General features: G+C 38.4%; 1 protein-coding gene across 1 annotated transcript in view; it reads left to right on the top strand.

The window, feature by feature from the left end:
* Positions 1-20328, top strand: part of LOC126336815 (trypsin-1-like) — a 56382-nt gene that overhangs the window by 11451 nt on the left and 24603 nt on the right. Inside the window, exon 3 of the mRNA XM_050000873.1 lies at positions 18359-18492. Coding sequence (XP_049856830.1) covers positions 18359-18492 — 134 coding nt within the window. The remainder of the gene's footprint in view (positions 1-18358; positions 18493-20328) is intronic.

The following is a 20328-nucleotide window of genomic DNA, read 5'->3' as shown; positions in this document are numbered from 1 at the left end:
CTGAAGTTCTCCCTGAGCGAGATAAATCTTCAACGTATTCTCGGCCTTCCAAAAATGATTCGTGCTAGCGAAAAACGTGCTCTTGATAAGGAATACTCCCCATAGACGTGTTTCAACTTTTCGAAGGTCACTCGCTCGCAGTATTGTCAATATTCGGTCAAAGTCTGATGTACGGTGAAAATGTTTAACGGGCCACCCGTCATCCCTAGTGTTAAGCGTTGGTGTGATGTCACAAGAGCGCGAACACGTTCGATGTTTTCGTCGGTTTTTGAAGTTCTCCCTGAGTGAGATTCATCTTCAACGTATTCTCGGCCTTCCAGGAATGATTTTTGCCAGCGAAAAACGTGCTCTTGATAAGGAATACTCCCTATAGACGTGTTTCAACTTTTCGAAGGTCACTCGCTCGCGGTATTGTCAGTCTCATTACTTTTCTCACACTCCTCGAGTACCGCTACATGTCACAGCTCATCATTCACTCAGTTGACTGATTCAGTATGCGAGGAAATTTATCGCTATCACTGCAGTGGAGTTTTACATTTGTAATTACTGCAACAGAATGACAGGAGAGTGGAAGTGTTTGTCGATTAAGCAGGTTATTCTTAACAACTTTTATTAAAAGAAAAGCAGAACACAGTTAATCGCCGCCGCCCCCCCCCCCCTCCCAATCTTAAAACTGAATTTAACGAGAAGCAATTTCAATTCAACAGTGAGATGATGATTAGGTCCAATGGTCATCTTACCAAATATTTTAAAATCTTGGTTGAGATAATCTGGATGACTCCAGACTCGTGACGGCCGTTTTACCAGAAAAACTAAAATTTTTAAATTTGTATTTAACTAAGCAGGCACACCAGGCACAAAGAGATAAGTGGTATAATACCTAACACGGACAATCTGAATCCTCATAGGTTGAATTTTAGTTTATACAATTCCAAACACAGAGGTTTCCTTCAGCATCTGTTTGAAAGGAAAAAAAGTGTGGTCTTCTTCAGATTCCTTGTGGTTTGCTGACAGATGCTTTCCGAAGAGTTTGAAGTTTATAATATCAAGAGTTTTTGTTGTGTTTTCACCGTTTGTTGATAGTGTAATAGCGATGGTGAATTACTGTTGTTGCCACGGATACAAAGAAAAATATGTGAAAGGAGGGATAGTAACTTTTCATGGGTACTATGTTTAACAATTTCGAGACGCATTATAATTAAGGCTTGACTCTGTAAACCTATTTTTCTACGATTTTATGACTATATAATAGATATTACGGCTCGTACAAAAGCTTACAAACACTCACTTCCTCTCGTAAATTTGCTAGTGGAACAGGAAAGGGAATAGTTAGTTGTTTCAGCAAATACTATCCTCCATGCATTTATCAGTGACTTGTAGATTATGTATATAGATTTTAAAGACGAGAGACAGATATATTCAATAGAGTGGGAGACTGTAACTGTCTTCGTATAATATGTGTGTCCAAACCTTTTTGTTTACTATAAAGTTACAGTGGCAGACCATGTTAAGTGTGTCTAGGACATGGAGAAAGATTATGTGTGATTTATATTTTAGTTTCCGAAAGGATGAACAACGAGTAAAGATGTGGCTCCAGAAAATAGGAGGAGTAATTTTGTCCCCATAAAATACTCCAAAGAATGTTCAAAACACTTTGAAGAGGAATGTTTAGACAGAGAAAAATTTGGACGTGAGTGGCTGAAGATAGATGCTATACCAACTATTTTTAATTTTCCACAGCGCCTGCTACCAATTTCTACATTCACCTTAAATACATTTTCTGCACAAATCAAATAAAAAACACAATAGTGTAGCTAAACAAAGTACACATTCATCTTCTTTGGTGTATTTTGCCTTCAATTTTATTTTCTTCACAATTTTATTAAGAAGCCCAAAATATTAGAAACATGTCCCCAAACTCTTTCATTTGTATCACTTTCCACTTCCCTTAATCGTGTTATCCCATTGACTGTTACCATGTCCAACTGTATTTGCTATACAGTAGATTTATTCTCCGATCGCCTTTTCTCCCCTTCTTACTCAGTCTACTATTTATTTAATAAACTGGGAGCAAGTACTAAAATGCGTTAAATTAACACTTCAAAGTGTCACCAGTAAGAAAAATTGTGCTTTTGGTTGCAAAAAATGAGAAAATAAATACGCAGAAATAACAGAAAAAAAGGACGAATTAGCAGGGATATAATCGCTGATGTGTGGCAAATTCGGTGCTTTTCGGACACTTGCAAAAGTACCAGCGTACTGTCAAGCCGTTTTGCAAGACTGTCACTGCAAAAATATACGTCAGGCTCTGTAATATTATAAAGTGCCGTATCATACCGAAAACTACCAAAAATTGAGTGCATCTGACCTGTGACACCTATCGCAAAGAAGCAAAATGCAATATCAGTTGCCCTTAAAAGTTACGTAACTGGTTTATTCCCGGCATCAAATGGATACTTTTAAAATGTCTGCGCAACAAGTATAAATAATCCACGACACGTACAAAAAGAATCCGTCTGTACTAGGGGTGCAGTGACAAACACACGACGTCTCGAGAACACGTTACCAGGCCGGCAATGTATGTTGACAACACAAAGTCTGTTCTGCGCATGTGAATGCTCACTCCAGAGATATTTACTCTATGGTAGGACCCTGCCATACTCGGTAAGATTTCCAACTGTTAGCGGAGGTGAAGCCGTCGTTCTCTGCCAGCATCGATCGCGGTGGGCCGCCAACAGACGTTCTGCCCTCAAATACATCGCTGCGGAACATTGCGCGGCCGTTGCTCGCACTCTAGCGCCGAGACGGCAGAAAGGTGCTGTGCCCAGCACGGCACATGCAACGGTCCTTTCCCTTTTCTCGTCTCTGCTGTACTGCCCTATTGACTACCGACTCTACCGTTTACGTTTACTGCACAATTTTCTAAAGAACAATTTTCTAATGAGATCACTGTGCTGTTTAACTGCAAATCTCTCTAGTAAAGTTAACAAAGCGGTCGCCTTGTTAGTATTCATTTACACAGTCCACTATAGTATGTAGGATACAAAGGCTCTGAGCACCATGGGACTTAACTGCTGAGGTTAACTAACCCAAGGACATCACACACATCCATGCCCGAGGCAGGATTCGAACCTGCGACCGTAGTGGTCGCGCGGTTCCAGGCTGTAGCACCTAGAACCGCTCGGCCACCCCGGCCGGCGAAACGTTGTTGTTATGCCTCGTGTAAGGAGGAGAAATGCGTACCATCACGTTTCCAACTTTGATGAAGGTCTGATTGTAGCCTATCGCGATTGCGGTTTATCGTATCGCGATATTGCTGCTCGCGTTGTTCGAGATCCAATGGCTGTTAGCAGAATATGGAATCGGTGGGTTCAGGAGGGTAATACTGAACGCCGTGCTGGATCCCAACGACCTCGTATCAGTAGCAGTCGAGATGACAGACATCCGCATGGCTGTAATGGATCGTGCAGCCACGTCTCGATCCCTGACTCAACAGATGGGGACGTTTGCAAGACAACAATCATCTGCACGAACAGTTCGACGACGTCTGCAGCAGCATGGACTATCAGCTCGGAGACCGTGGTTGCGGTTACCCTTAACGCTGCATCACAGATAGGAGCGCCTGCGATAGTGTACTCAACAACGAACCTGGGTGCACGAATGGCAAAACGTCATTTTTCGGATGAATCCAGGTTCTGTTTACAGTATCATGATGGTCGCATCCGTGTTTGGCGACATCGCGGTGAAAGCAGATTGGAAGCGTGTATTCGTCATCGCCATACTCGCTTACCACCCAGCGTGATGGTATGGGGTGCCATTGGTTACACGTCTCGGTCGCCTCTTGTTCGCTTTGACAGCACTTTGAACAGCCGGCTACAAAAGAAAAGGCCCAGAAGTTTTGTTGTTTAGTCCCTGAATAATGACAATAATGAGATTTCATGTAAGAATACACGCAGTTGCTAATCAAGTAATAAATGAAGAACTAAAATGCGTCTTGATCGTGACCTGTCTAACAAAGAGGCCATGCACTGTGCACAACGACCTTTGTAATTTCACACTAATATCACTTTCTATATGCTCATTAATTCCTTCTTCAAAGCTCCACTTTACTGGGACAGTGTAACAACAGCTTACGCAGGAACTGTTACCATAAGTTTTTCCACCTAGAAACCTAAAACTCCTAGGCTTTCTAAATGTGGTTTTCAATCAGAAAGTTTTGCAGTATCTGAATCTACAATGAAGCGCCAAATAAACTAGTATAGGCATGCATGCTCAAATACAGAGATATGTAAATGGCAGAATACGGCGCTGCGGTCGGCAACCCTTATAAGGCAACAAATGTCTGGCGCAGTTGTTAGATCGGTTACTGCTGCTACAATGGCAGTTTATCAATATTTAAGTGAGTTTGAAGGTAGTGTTGTAGTCGGCACACGAGCCAAGGGGCCCAGAATCTCTCAGGTAGCGATGAAGTGACGATTTTCCCGTACGATCATTTCCGAGTGTACCGTGAATATCAGAAATCCCCTAAAACATCAAATATCCGACATCATTGCGGCCGGAAAAAGATTCAGCAAGAACGGGACGTACGACGACTGAAGAGAATCGTTCAACGTGACAGAAGTGCAATGCTTCCGCAAATTGCTGCGGATTTCAATGATGTGCCATCAACAAGTGTCAGCGTGCGAACCATTCAACGAAACACCATCGATATGGACTTTCGGAGCCGAAGGCCCATTCGTGTACTCATGAGAACTGCACGACACAAAGCTTTACGACTCGCCCGGTCCCGTCAAAAGCGTCATTTGACTGTTGATGACTGGAAACATGTTGCCTGGTCGGACGAGTCTCGTTTCAAATTGTATCGAGTAGATGGACGTTTACGGGTAAGGAGACAACCTCATGAATCCATGGACCCTGCATGTCAGCAGGAGACTGTTCAAACTGGTGGAGGCTCTGTCGTGGTGTGGGGCGTGTGCAGTTGGAGCGATATGGGACCCTTGATACGGCTAGATACGACTCTGACAGGTGACACGTACGTAAGCACACATGCACCCATTCATGTCCATTGCGCTTTCCGACGAACTTGGGCAGCTCCATCAGGACAATGCGACACCCCACACGGCCAGAATTGCTACAGGTTGACTCCAGGAACACTCGTCTGAATTTCAACTCTTGCGCTGGACACTTAACTCTCCAGACATACATATTATTGAGCATATCTGAGATGCCTTGTAACGTGCTGTTCAGAAGAGATCTCCACCGCCCCCGTCACCCCGCGCGTCTTACGGATTTATGGACAACCTTGCAGTATTCACGGTATCAGTTCCCTCCAGCACCACTTCAGACAGTGGTTGACTCCACACCACATCTTGTTGCGGCCCGTCTGCTTGGTCGCAGGGACTCTACACGATATTAGACAGGTGCACCAGTTTCTTTGGCTCTTCAGTGTAGCGTTACTGTTTAAGTTCTTTAACAGAAACAGTACATTGTTGTACAAAACAAGCATTAACTCAGAGGCTTAAGAGAAGTCTTACATGTACTAAAAAAATTCAGTCGTGAGATCAGGAAACTAACCTTCCTTTAATAATTTCTAACATATTTAACTATCACTTATTAACCGCAGCGAAACATGAGGAAAGTAAGGCTCATTAAATATGGCCATTAATTTATTACAACTAGGTGACCACAACTTATTTGACCCAATTTGTATAGTTCCAGCCACTATTAATGAAGTTAAAAATCTATTCAAAGCCCTAAAAAATAAAAATATTACAGAGATTGTTTCTTATCTTCATCAACGACCTCCCACTATGTACAAAGCCTGAGAGCAAATTTCCTGTTTTCGCTGATGACACTACTATTCTGCTTGAAAGCCTAACAACCAGTGAACTAGAAAATAGGTGTAATGGTGCACTCATATGTAATTTTTCCTCCTATCTATGTAGTTCTCAATCAGTTCAAGCAATCAATCATTCATTATAGGAAACACAGTCATAGCTCAGTCATTCAAAATTATTCAGAAATTTTACTTGTTAGAATGAAATCAGGCGATGATTCTTGTTCTCTGCAGGCTCGTGCTTTGCGGCAGTCTGCTAATCTGTACAAATAAAATGCCTCGTAATTTTGGGAGCGTTGTATAATCAGTCGGGAAACCTCAAATCAAGCGGATATTTGGCTTTGATTCAGTTTAACCTTCCAAAGAAGTAAAGGAGCTCTTGGATTATTAAATGCAGGTTTGTATCCAGTCTTTCGGAAGTTCCCTTCTGATTAACAACTACGCAATATATCGATGAATATAATTAATTATCAAATGTTAAATACACACCTTTTGTGTGAAGGAGCAATATATATATATATACATATATATATATATATATATATATATATATATATATATGTGTGTGTGTGTGTGTATATATATATTTCCCTTTGAATAGTACAATTTCGTATCAGTTATCTTCCGTCATAAATCTCAATAATCAGATTACAGTTCTTCAAACAAAGCTGAGGGTAATTGGCATGAAGACAATCTCGGAAGCTTTTTTCTTCTAACAACCCCCAGAAAGAGTACTACAAAGAATAATTATGCGCTCATGGCATAGCTATTGTATGAAACTATTTTGCTCATGGATTCTGCGAGTATGAAGATAGAAATTTTGTAAACGTCATTCAAGTGTAGAATTGTATCAGAATAATTCATCGAAAATAAAGAGATATTACAATTGCCCCTCTCAGCCATCAAAGTTAATGAAGATAAACTTTGCGAGCTAACAGAAAAAATTTGTTGGGTTGTTTATTCAAAAGAGGAATATTTTGAATTAATATAATTTTACTATAGAGAGTATGGGTATCATGTTAAGACAGTAAGTTACGAGAATACCTAAGCTGTAGCTTTTACATGTACCGGGGTATACCCGCATCCCGAGTAGATAACCAGGGAAGATGTAGATTGGTGTAATTAGGAAAAAGGTCTCCCCATTTGGGAACTGGCCTTCACAGGGAAACCCTGGAAAACCCGGAAGAATAGACCCCAGCTTAGGTATTAAAGAAGATAGGAAAGCCTAAATCCTGTAATTTTGAAATATATAGAAGCTCGATAGATTGAAGGAAAAGTGCCTCATAGCCAAAAAAATTTTTACAATAGTGCTCCAAAAAATTTTCAAAATTCTTCTTTCGACGATGTAGCCGGCGATCTCGTTGTGAAGTCGATGGAACAGGAACACTGGGTACGGACAGCGGATAGGCGACGTACAGCGTTTGGTGGAGGCATCACGGAGGACAGGCGATGGCTTAAGGTACATGACAGAAGCTGGTAACAGCAAGATGATCTCAGGAACAGATGGTCAGGGACGTGAACATGGAACAGGTTAAAAGTGGAATAAGAAAACTGAATAAATCCCTGGAAGAGAGTAGATTAAGGCAACGAAGTCCATATTTCATCGTTGAACTCAAAATCGGAGTGGATTCTTATATTCTTCCATCTGTTCTAGACTGGAACATCCATCAGTCCTGACAATCGCGATTTTTTTTTAGTACTCAATACCAAAGTTGTTTTGCATTACTACTGCTGATTGTCCACAACATGTCCAAATAGACTGTGGGCATTTAAATTTTGTTGTAGCTCATATCGAAAGTATTCCTCTCAATTTTTTTTCTTCGTTTTGTTATAGTGCATGTGGAAGTAGAGCATTGAATCTGTCCGAGGTTTGCTTTCAATTACGAAATTATGGATAAAATTTAAGTTTACACCTGATGAAAAATTTTGATCATAGGCATATGACACTGACTCCACTAAAGGGAATAATTTCTAGAAAATAAATTTCTGAAAAATTTTCATTATTCTTATATTTAATTGGTTTATAGATCCACCTGCAAATAAATATCATTAATGATGACATATGTTCATTTAACAAATCAGCCACTCGCAGAATCTTCTTCATTTTCTCATGAACATTTATGGAAATATATTTCAACAACTAAGTCCCTAATATGAAACACACAAACTGCTATTCTTAAAATTAAAATTCTTAAATTAATTTTTCTGGTAGAGAAGGCATAAAAAAATCTAAAAATTATTATAATTTTCTCTCGCGCAACCAGAGAGTTTATTCAATTGTTTGCAGCAGTGACATTATCGACTGTTGCTCCATTTCACAGTTCATTTGTTTTCTCGCGCGAACAGCGCAAATCATACACACCGTATTTACCTACATATCCTGCACTGTTCAAGTTTCACACACAATTCTCACATAAGTGCCGTGTCTTGAGGAAATGTAGATGCACTTTCATTGTATATCACTATGGTTTCTGCTCATAGTTCACACTTAAAACACTAGTATTTAACAATTTCTTTTATCTATCTTAATATTTTGTGCTAAACTATCACAGGAGTAATCTCACTGTCTCTTAACCTATCACAGGAGCAATCTCACTGTCTCTTACCCTCTAGACAACATAAACTTCTTGATATTTATATACACATTCGGCTCATAGTCAAATTCCACTCTAAATTCTTCACCATATTTGGTATCACAGATCTATGACCCTTCAAAAAATTTCTTAATATCATTATGCGGGAATAATCCCTTTATTCTTTTCGATTCGGGATATGCCAACAAGTATGATCCAGGATTTGGTATATTTACAATAACATATGGTCCGGTATAAATAAGATTCCATTTCTTTATGTTTTTCCTCAGTTTCGAGGAATAGATGTGTCGCCTCAATAAAACCTTTTCTCCAAGGTTAAACGTCTGAATCCGGTGAATCCGTTTATCAAATGTCAATTTAGGTTGTATTGCCTTTTTAGTTAAATTGACAAGTGCAAGTCGAATCTTTTCCTCCCTTTTTAAATTCTGGTCTTCATACTTTTCTTATGTTGCGTCCAGATTTGGAACGACTAAGAGCGGAGAACAATATGGACTACTTGATCGCTCAATCAAGTTCCATTCTAACATTCTATTTATCTCCCGTTGAACAGATTGTTTTAAATGCCAAGGGATCGGATAGTGCGTGTTACAGTAAGTCTGATGTGGCTTCACTTGTAGGTGACAAATATACCCTTTAATAATTCCTGGTTTCTCATCAAAAATCTCTTCATATGCCCCTAACAAATAATGCAGCTGCTGCCTTTGTTCTCCGGTAAGCTCATTTGATTCACTAGCTTTTATCATTGTTGTTTGGTTAAAGTCCTCCTGTTGTACCAAATCCTTTGAAAGCTCCTTCCAACGACCGTTTGTAGTGTCAATTGATTGAATTATGGCACCGCGACAATATTTCTCATGCACCGTTTCCTTTCTATTTAAATCCAGTGCTATTTCTTCTCCATTGAACCTAAATTTAACTATTCCTTCCAAAAAATCAATCTGACAATCGTACTCCAGCATACTCCCAATACCAAGAATACAGTCTACTAATAACTTCTCCACTAGCAGAAACGTGCATTTTATTGCTACATTTCCCATTTTCATCTCTAATTGTGTTTGTATTTTGACATTGGGAGAGCGTGCTCCAACAGCTCCGATGATTTTGCAGTTCTGTACTGGCAAAATTGGTACCTTATTCTTCCTAAAAATTCTCCTAAAAAGAGCGCCTGAGGTGACATTAGCGGAAGCGGCGGTGTGTAATATGACATTCGTTGGAACTTCCTCTATTTCAACAAATACTTTCGATACCGGAACACTCGATCTGTCATTATGACACATTATTAAATCCTTTGTTAACTCTTCAGTCAACAGCTCACCATCATTATATCTTAACAATTGTAATTTTACTGTTTCGCCCCTAACAGATCCACTGACTGCTCCTCCGGGGCACGATGCGGTCATGTTTAGTTTGACTGATTGTTGGTCCAATTGGTATTTGTCTCTTCAGCTACTTCAGTGATTATCGGTTGTTGTGGTGAATTCGGTCTATATTGTCTTGCTTGATTCGTGTAATTATTGTTGTTGTTCTGCTGGTGTTGGTAGAACTGTCCTGTGTTGCCATACATTGGATTATATCGATTAAAATTCCTATTGTTCCTAAAATAGCCCCTCGCTGCACCAATAGTAAAGTTTCCATTATGGTAACAATTATTGTTTGCATTTTGTCCATTTCTAAGTCTCCTCGGAGAGTGTAGTTGGTTATGATTATTGTTACTGCTACCATTCCTGCCATTCCCATTCGAGTTGCAGCTCGGATTCGCTTCTATTACCCTTCTTTGATATGACATTTCTCTTGCCCTTTTATTGTCCTCTTCAATTATATCAGTATGATCAAGCGTAGTCATAAATGAGTCTATATACTTATCATTTATATATAACAGCTGATTCCTTATACTGGTGGGTAGTCTGGACTTGAGTATCCTAAGTATATCCGGCAAAGGAATTGGTACATCCCAATACAAAGATTTATTAATGTACTTCTCAAAATATCTCTTTAGAGATCCTCTAGAAAATGAGAAAGGTTCAGGATAATACTTCCTGCCTAAGTCTTTCTTGTATTCCAGCAGACCCATTTTTTGCTAGAAAAGCCTGCTCAAATTCTTTGTAACATTTACAAGAAGATGTTTGCTCGGATGCCCACAATGCTCCTGATCCTTGTATATATCCAGATACAAAACTAATCTTTTGCCATTCTGTCCAAGATCGTGGAAATAGACCTCTGAAACTTCGAATAAAGACTACAGGATGAATATTCTATTTGTCAGGGTTAAAGATCTGAAATAGTCTCTGTTTAATCATCTTTTCCTCAACGGTACTACGATTCCAAAAATCATCCTGCTCGTACTTTTCCCTGTGGCTATCCTTTATATCGAATCTAACTTGTGACGTACCAGTTCTGTCTACATTGGACCTTGACGTGGACTGAATTTCACGCGCAGATTGAGAGTTTTGTTTCCTACTTCTCGCTGTTTCTAAATCCTCCTGTGAGAGATTTAATGATCTTTCGATATTTCCTTTCCAACTCGAGAATTCTTCGCCAAATTGTTCACGAACTTCCTTTAACCCTTTGTTGCAAAAGTTCTCCTCGGAACTCTCCGAAACTGTCTGTAAAGCTACTTTCACAGTTTCCGCTATCGTATTCGAAGGAAAATTTTGCCACTCTAATGTCATTTCTGAAAACTTTCCCGCAAGTACATTCATTCTACGTTCCACTGTCTCCTGTTTTTCCTTCACTTCGTCAAATTGCTTCTTTAGATTATCTTGGGATTCTATAATTTCTGGTATCGTAGCTACAGAACATTGTATGTCCTCTTGAGCTTGTATTACTTGAGGAAACAGCTCTACTTGTTTTTGTATCGTGTCAATTTTGATGGATACATATTCGGTTAATTCCGCTTTTAATTTACTATTGTTTTCTTGGCATTGTTGGTGGGCCTGCTCAATTTGAGCAATAAGATTCTGTTCGGTCCTTTCTGCCTGTTCTTTTATTTCCTGTGTCTGGATATTTAATCTCTGATCTAATTCGGTAAAGGTTGCTCTTAATTGGTTTTGTAATTCTGTTTGATTTTCGGCTAATTGATTTTGGAGTTCATTTTGTATAACGGATAAGTGTCGTTTTACCTCCGCTTGGCCTTCGGCTAATAGAGACAACTGTTGCATAATAGCAACTAATGTGTCAACAATCCTCTGATCAGCTGTTGTATGAATGTTTTCTGAACCAGCGGGATTATTTATATTGCTACCGCTAGCCACAACAGTCTCAGAATTTCTATCCGTGGCCACTGGTTCTATGCAAAAACAGCTGAAGGCTGTTGCACGTCTCGTTGCTGATTCAATGACATTTTAAATGCCGCTCTAGACAATAACATTAAAGAACTGTCAACATCAGGTTCTAGTCACTAAATACAGTTTCAAATTTACTGTCGTAGACACACTTAACTTTCAAATTACTTCATAGAAGGTATACAGTTCAATGTCCAGATACGAAAATCACACAATATACAGTTCTACAATCTAACTACTGTCTGGAAAAAAGTTCTTTCTAAATTGATTTCAAACTATTTTAACTACAGGATAAAAAAAAAAGATTTCTCTGGCCTTGTTCTGTAGTCTCGGTGTTGTCCAATAGTTGAAATCGTTTCTTGATATTCGCAATCTTTTCCTATGGGCACCGAACCTCTCTTCGGATTAGTTACCTCTCATTCTCGTTGGTTTTCATGAAACAAAAAAATACATATATTATATAACAATCCAAGAGAGTCCTGTCACTCTAGCGCCACTGTAATCTTTCCTCTTATATATGTAGTTCTCAATTCGTTCGAGCAATCAATCATTCATTATAGGAAACACAGTCATAGCTCAGTCATTCAAAATGATTCAGAAATTTTACTTGTTAGAATGAAATCAGGCAATGATTCTTGTTCTCTGCAGGCTCATGCTTTGCGGGAGTCTGCTAATCTGTACAAATAAAATGCCTCGTAATTTTGGAAGCGTTGTATAATCAGTCGGGAAACCTCAGATCAAACAGATATTTGGCTTTGATGCAGTTTAACCTTCCGAAGAAATAATGGAGCTCTTGGATTATTAAATGAAGGTTCGTATCCAGTCTTTCAGAAGTTCCCTTCTGATTAACAACTACGCAATATTTCGATGAATATCATTAATTATCAAATGTTAAATACACACCTTTTGTGTGAAGGAACAATATATATATATATATATATATATATATATATATATATATATATATATATATATTTCCCTTTTAATCGTACAATTTCGTATCAGTTATCTTCCGTCATAAATCTCAATAATCAGATTACAGTTCTTCAAACAAAGCTGAGGGTAATCAGCACAAAGACAATCTCGGAAGCTTTTTTCTTCTAACAACCCCCAGAGAGAGTACTACAAAGAATAATTATGCGCTCATGGCATAGCTATTGTATGAAACAATTTTGCTCATGGATTCTGCGAGTATGAAGATAGAAATTTTGTAAACGTCATTCAAGGGTAGAATTGTATCAGAGTAATTCATCGAAAATAAAGAGACATTACACATAGACATTTTGCACTGGTTTAAGTCGAACTGATGAACTCTAAATATTCATAAAACTAAATATATGCAATTTCATGCATTTTGTGATAACCGAAATATATTACTTTCTGAATCAACAAAGTTTGTAGGCATTGATTGCAAGTTAAATAGATTCGGGCATATTCTACACCTTCAAAAAAGGCTCAGTGCAGTGACTTATGCCCTACATACAATTAGCCCTGTCGGTGATATGAATGCTATCAAATCTGCTTATTTTGGTTATTTTCAGTCTATCATGTCATGTGGTATAATTTCTTGTGGTAATAAATCTTTAACAAAAAACATCTTTATTGTACAAAAGACAGCAATTAGAATCATGAGTGGTATTCATCCAAGATATTATTGCAGAAAGCTGTGCCATAAATTCCATATATTATAACCACTTCACAATACGTATTTTCTCTGATGGTTTTGGTCTGTAAAAACCATTCTCTCTTTACATTTAATGATGCATACCATGACCACTATACAAGGTTTTAAAACGGTTTACATAGGGATCTAAAACATCTAAGTCATGCAGAAAAAGGTGTTCCCTATTTTGCCAAAAAAGATTTCAATTTTCTTCCATCTGATATTAAAGTCCACATTAATGATCCACCTGCATTTAAATATAAATTAAGAAAATATCTTATGGATAAGTCATTTTACTCTCTTGATGAATACATGAAGATTAACCAGAGATATTTTTGTTAACTAATATTGTCATTTGTATTTATGTTTTGAGACTTTCAATTTCTAATGCACTAGCCACTATTTGTCTTCCAGGTATATGATGGTCAATGTATAAATACACTTTTCTTTTTATACCTTAAGATATTCTCTGTAATGTACATTATTTTATTATACACTGTTTACTGTTTCTGTATGATAATGGAAACCTGACTTATTCCACATCCTTGTGATTCAACACAACATTGATCTGTTGAATTCAAAATAATTAAGTAAATAAATATTTACTGCAGAATCTGCTTACTTTACTTCATAGTGACTAGATGTTAGCTACCTTGCTATTGGTTTATTTCTGCTGTTATGACTGCTAGATATAAACTATTCACAATATGCATTTAAGTAGTGCTATAGGTGCATACATTGACTTTATGAAATTCTGATACTAAATATTGAGCTGGTAGAAATGTATGTTATTTTAGCAATGTTCTGAGCAAACTGCAGTATGTTACTAAAGTTATGAACTAAAATCATATCATGGAAACCTTGAATTAATTGGTATAATTATTCATTTATTGACATGTCTGTTTCTTTCAAATGTAATAGATTTTTATCTGGCAAATCTAGAAGCTGCTATTTGCCTGCCATTCAGTAATAGCAGTTAACTGTGGGGTCAGAAATTAATGTAGTTTTACTCATGAAACATCTCCGTAAACAATCTGTGTGATTCACAGTACATTTTTATCGTCTGATGCACTATAGTCGACACAACTGGCTCGTTCTCCCTTATCCAAAGTTTATATTTCATTGCTTAAATATTTCAGCAGATAATAATGCTAATTTTGCCAAGAAACCTTTACATACTTAATAGTGATTCTAACTAAGGTAGCTACTAAATAACAAAAAATGTGACCTTTTACTTTATATTTTCCAAAGAACAACTATTATCAATAGAAAATACACCTTCATAGATAAATAAAAGTTAAAGTTCTTGCCTTCGTTGCTGACATGGTGTTTGACTTTTCATTTTTGCAGTGCTCATACACGGTTGTTTAGAGCTGCTAGATGTGAAAGCTGCAAATGTTTTGCTCATTTCCCTCTCAATGTACCAGCTTTACCATTTACATTTCTTTTGAAGTATTCTTATGCAAATATCCATTTGCAGCTGGCAGTTATTATTTATAAAGAAATGATGCTGATGCCTTCACCATTTCCTTGCCCTCTTGTTGCATAGTCTTCCATGTGTACTAAAACACGCTTTTACATAGCTACTCTTCATGCAACTTCTAGCACTAAATTTCATTTCACAGTTAAAACAATTTCTTTTATCACTGTTCAGATACATACTGAGTCTCTCCAAGCAGTTTTTAGCACTTTCAGACTGGTCTTACAACACTGTTCTGTATAAATTATGGACATACAGTGTAACGATATAAATTTAACCACAACATATTAGATTAGCAACATGTATATGTTCACCTTTCTTCTTGCTGTGGTAGTGCCCACTTCTCATCTTTCACATCTCCATGTCTGTGCTACGCTAATACCAACGCTATTATTACTACTAAGGGGATTTGTCGATTTGTATAATTTGTTTGTATATCATATATATTTTGCTGTAGGAGGGTAAGTCAATTATTATCTGCGAAGTAGTTATAAAATTTTATTTTAATCAAATAGGAAACTTACAAGAACGTCATTTTTCGACATAGTCACCTTGCGTTTCAATGCACTTGGTCCATCGTTGTACAAACTTTCTGATGTCCTCATAAAAGAAGGTTCTCAGTTGAGCTGTGAGTCAAGAAGGCACCGCTTCTTTCACTGCTTCGTCCGAGGCAGATCGACGGCCCCTTAATGCCTGCATGGACCTAATAAGTGACAGTCAGAAGGGGCAAGATCGGGACAATATGGAAGATGAACCAGTGTTTGAAATTTGAGTTTCTGGAGCGTTTTAGCAAAGTGGCCAGCAGTATGCGGACGGATATTGTCGTGCAACAACACAACACCTTTTGACAGCAATCCTCGGCGTTTGCTTCGAATTGCAAGCTTCAGGCTGGCAGTAAGCATCTCACTGTAACGTACACTGTTTATTGTTGTGTCCCTTTCTCTGTAATGTTCCAGTACTGGACCTTGTGCATAAAAAAAAACCGTAAGCATCAGTTTTGGATCTTGAACTTTTTCTTGCATGGCGAATTTGGATGTTTTCATTCCATACTGAGCTGCTTACTCTCTGGCTCGTAATGATGGATCCGTGTTTCGTCCCTAGTAATGATTCTTTCTAAGAAGTTGTCCCCTTCATTACCATAGTGATCCAAATGTTTTTTGCAGATGTCCAAGTGCATTTGCTTATGTAATTATGTAAGTTGTTTTGAGACCCACCTTGCATAAACATTATGAAACCCAAGTCTTTTGTGGATGATTTCATAGGCAGAACCATGACTAATTTGTAGAAGATGTGTCACTTCATCAATATTTAATCGTCTGTCTAAGAGAATCATTTCACATGAATGCTCAATGGTTTCTTAATTTGTGGTGGTAAAGGGTCGTTCGGCTCCTTCATCATGTGTAACACTTGTACAACCATTTCGAAATTTTTCAATCCATTCATAGACATTCCGTTGTGGCAAAACACTGTTCCTGTAGTGTAGCGAAAGTCTTCGTTGATATGCCTTCTGACCACAAAAAACAGATCACTGAATGTTGCTCTTCTTTGATGCAAATAGACAGCGGAGCAGCCATGACTAACAGCACGGCAGCGATAACAAAACTAACCTAGCAGGTTGACAAATGCAAAGATATAACAACAAATAAACAAAGCATGTGTCATCAACATAAAACGACAGTACTGCCAAAATAAACAATAATATAACTAAATTGCTGATATAATTGACTTACCCTCGTATACAGACACACACACACACGTTTGGTAGATATATTTACAGCAATGCACACACAAAATTACAATTATTGTAACTTCATAAAACTACATAAAACATTTTTGAAGAAACTGCTTGCCCTATTAGTTAAAAAAAGTACAAAACTTTGTTGGCATCTGATGTAGGAAAATTTCATATTACCATTACACACAAGTACAAGTAATCATCTTCGACTACTTCAGTTATGCTGTCACATCAGCCTAAATTACACAAAAAGTATATGTCAGGAGAATAATAATAAATACAAGAATATAACATATCATCACAGTATGCAGTTAAAAAGTCACAGCAGTTGATAACTTGTTATTCAGCTTCATCGCTGTGTCATATTTTCCACACAATTTTCTAAATTTTAAAATCCTTTCCATGATCAGCCTAATGGCGGAAGGGTATCTACATCTACACAACTATCCCATGTCTGACAGAGGGCTCTTCGAACCAAGTTCCACACTGTAGCAATGCATAGGATAATTGTTGTTGTTGTTGTTGTTGTTGTTGTCTTCGTTCCTGAGACTGGTTTGATGCAGCTCTCCCTGCTACTCTACCCTCTGCAAGCTTCTTCATCTCCCAGTACTTACTAAGACCTACCTCCTTCTGAATCTGCTTAGTGTATTCATCTCTTGATCTCCCTCTACGATTTTTACCCTCCACGCTGCCCTCCAATGCTAAATTTGTGATCCCTTGATGCCTCAGAAGATGTCCTATCAACCGGTCCCTTCTTCTTGTCAAGTTGTGCCACAAACTCCTCTTCTCCCCAATTCTATTCAATACCTCCTCATTAGTTATGTGATCTACCCACCTAATCTTCAGCATTATTCTGTAGCACCACATTTCGAAAGCTTCTATTCTCTTCTTGTCCAAACTATTTATCGTCCATGTTCCACTTCCATACATGGCTACACTCCATACAAATACTTTCAGAAACGGCTTCCTGACACTTAAATCTATACTCGATGTTAACAAATTTCTCTTCTTCAGAAACGCTTTCCTTGCCATTGCCACTCTACATTTTATATCCTCTCTACTTCGACCATTGTCAGTTATTTTGCTCCCCGAATAGCAAAACTCCTTTACTACTTTAAGCGTCTCATTTCCTAGTCTAATTCCCTCAGCATCACCCGACTTAATTCGACTACATTCCATTATCCTCGTTTTGCTTTTGTTGATGTTCATCTTATATCATCCTTTCAAGACACACTGTCCATTCCGTTCAACTGCTCTTCCAAGTCCTTTGCTGCCTCTGACAGAATTACAATGTCATTGGCGAACCTCAACGTTTTTATTTCTTCTCCATGGATTTAATACCTACTCCGAATTTTTCTTTTGTTTCCTTTACTGCTTGCTCAATATACAGATTGAATAACAAGGGGACACGCTACAAACCTGTCTCACTCCCTTCCCAACTGCAGCTTCCCCTTCATGACCCTCATAGGATAAATGAACACTAAATCTTTCCACAGTAGCTCTGATTTTTCTTATTTTATTATGATGGTCATTTCTCTTCACGACACTGCTGGTGGTAATCCGCTTGCTGAGTGGAGATTTAAATTTCAGCACCCACTGTGGTGCTATTCGAGAGAAGTAAGCTACTGTGAGACACTATCTCCTCTCTCATTTATATATTTTAGCATTATATGTAATAATAAAAAACATTGCTCACAGATTCACATTGACAAAATGAAATTTTCCAAACCCAGAGCTGAGCTGGCAACACATGTTGTGGATCTTCTTCGCAGGTGAGTTTCCTTACCAGGTGTCACTGCAGCTGGTCTTCTCAGGTACCCGTGTACACGATTGTGGTGCCTCCATCCTCACCAGCAATGCTGTCCTCACCGCCGCACATTGTGCTACCGACTCTGGATCCTTAATTGTAAGTATACCTACTGAAATGTATTACAGTACACTTACGTTAATTCCCTCCCCCCCCCCCCCAGAAATTTTGATCAATTTGAAGGTTTCAACCTGAAACATTTATAATCCATGCATACCGTAATAATGGATGTACACTGAAATGAAAAGAGTCATGGGATAGTGATATGCACATATACAGATGGCGGTAGTACCACATACAAAAGCTATAAAAGGGCATTGTATTGGCAGATCTGTCATTTGTACTAATGTGATTTATGTGAAAAGGTTTCTGATGTGATTTTGGCTGCACAACAAGATATACGGACTTTGAACACGAAATAGTAATTGGAGATAGATGCATCAAACGTTCTACTTCGGAAACCTTAGGGAATTATCAGTATTCTGAGATCTACAGCATTAAGTTTATGCCAAGAATACTGAATTTCAGGCATTACTTCTCACCATGAACAATACACTGACACATGGCAATCATTTAACGATGGAAAGCAGCGCTGTTTGCACAGAGTTGTTAATGCTAATAGGTAAGCAACATTAAGTGAAATAACTGCAGAAAGCGATATGGGATGTCCGTTAGAGAAGCGCAACGAAATTTGACGTTAATGGGCTATGGTAGCAGATGACTGATGTGTGTGCCTTTACTAACAGCATGATATTGCCTGCAGCGCCTCTACTGGGCTTGAGATCATATCAGTTGGACTCTAGACGACTGGAAAACCACTGTCTGGTCAGATGAATCATGGTTTCAGTTGGTAAGAACAAATGGTACGTTTCCAGTATGGGGCACACCCCACAAAGCCAACACGGAAATGTGCATGGTGGTGGTAGCTCCATAATGTTATGCGCTTGTTCACCTAGAATGGACTGGGTCCTCTGTCCAACTGAACCTATCACTGACTGGCAGTGGTTATATTCAGTTACTTGGAGGCCATTTGCAGCCATTCATGGACTTCATCTTCCTAAACACCCACGGAATTTATGGGAGACAATGTGCCATGTCAGAACATTCTGGAGGGTTCCTGTGATTCATTTTGCCCCCCCACATCACCCGTCATGAATCCCATCAAATATTTATGGGACATAATCTAGAGATCAGTTTATGCACAAAATACTGCACCGATAACTCTTCCACAAGTATGGATGTAGCGGCAAATGGCTCAGTATTTCTCATGGGACTTCCAATGACTTGTTCAGTCCATGCCACATCAAATTGCTGCACTATGACAGGCAAAATGAGATTCAAGACCATATTGTGAGGTTTCCATGAGTTTTGCTCCCTCAGTGCACGAATGTGTGTATGTTCCACATTTCCTTCTAAACCAGTGGACCGATTTCAACCAAACTTGGTAGACTTATCGCTTATTGGCAGGCGACAATCGCTGTGGGTGTGAGAATCATATACCAATCGTAGTTCAGGAGATAAAACTCACAAACAATCAGATGCGTGAAAAACTGCCGCATTGTGCATGACATTTAAAGTTATTACTTCTGTACTACTAATTTCTTGCAATGAATTCCACAGATGGTATCCAGGTATGCTGCTAAATGCAGCTACAAAATTATGTCACAGGATGACCAGGTATCCCAGTTTTACCAGGACAGTGCTAATTTTCACATAAACGTCTTGCTGCCCCGAGAAAATCATTCAGAACACATAATTGTCTCGGTTTTTAATCGAGAAACAAAATGTGTGCAATAATATTTCCCATTTAATTAAATATTTGTGAAAAAGAAAGTTTCCTAGGAGTAGAAAATTGTAGAAATATATAATTTCGCAATTCCCCCATAGACTCTCCGCATTTTGTTTAACTGGTCTTAATACGGACAGAAACAGAAA

This window comes from Schistocerca gregaria, chromosome 2 (genome assembly GCF_023897955.1).
Source record: "Schistocerca gregaria isolate iqSchGreg1 chromosome 2, iqSchGreg1.2, whole genome shotgun sequence".
Lineage (NCBI taxonomy): Eukaryota > Metazoa > Arthropoda > Insecta > Orthoptera > Acrididae > Schistocerca > Schistocerca gregaria.
This window is presented reverse-complemented; position numbering and strand designations above follow the sequence as displayed.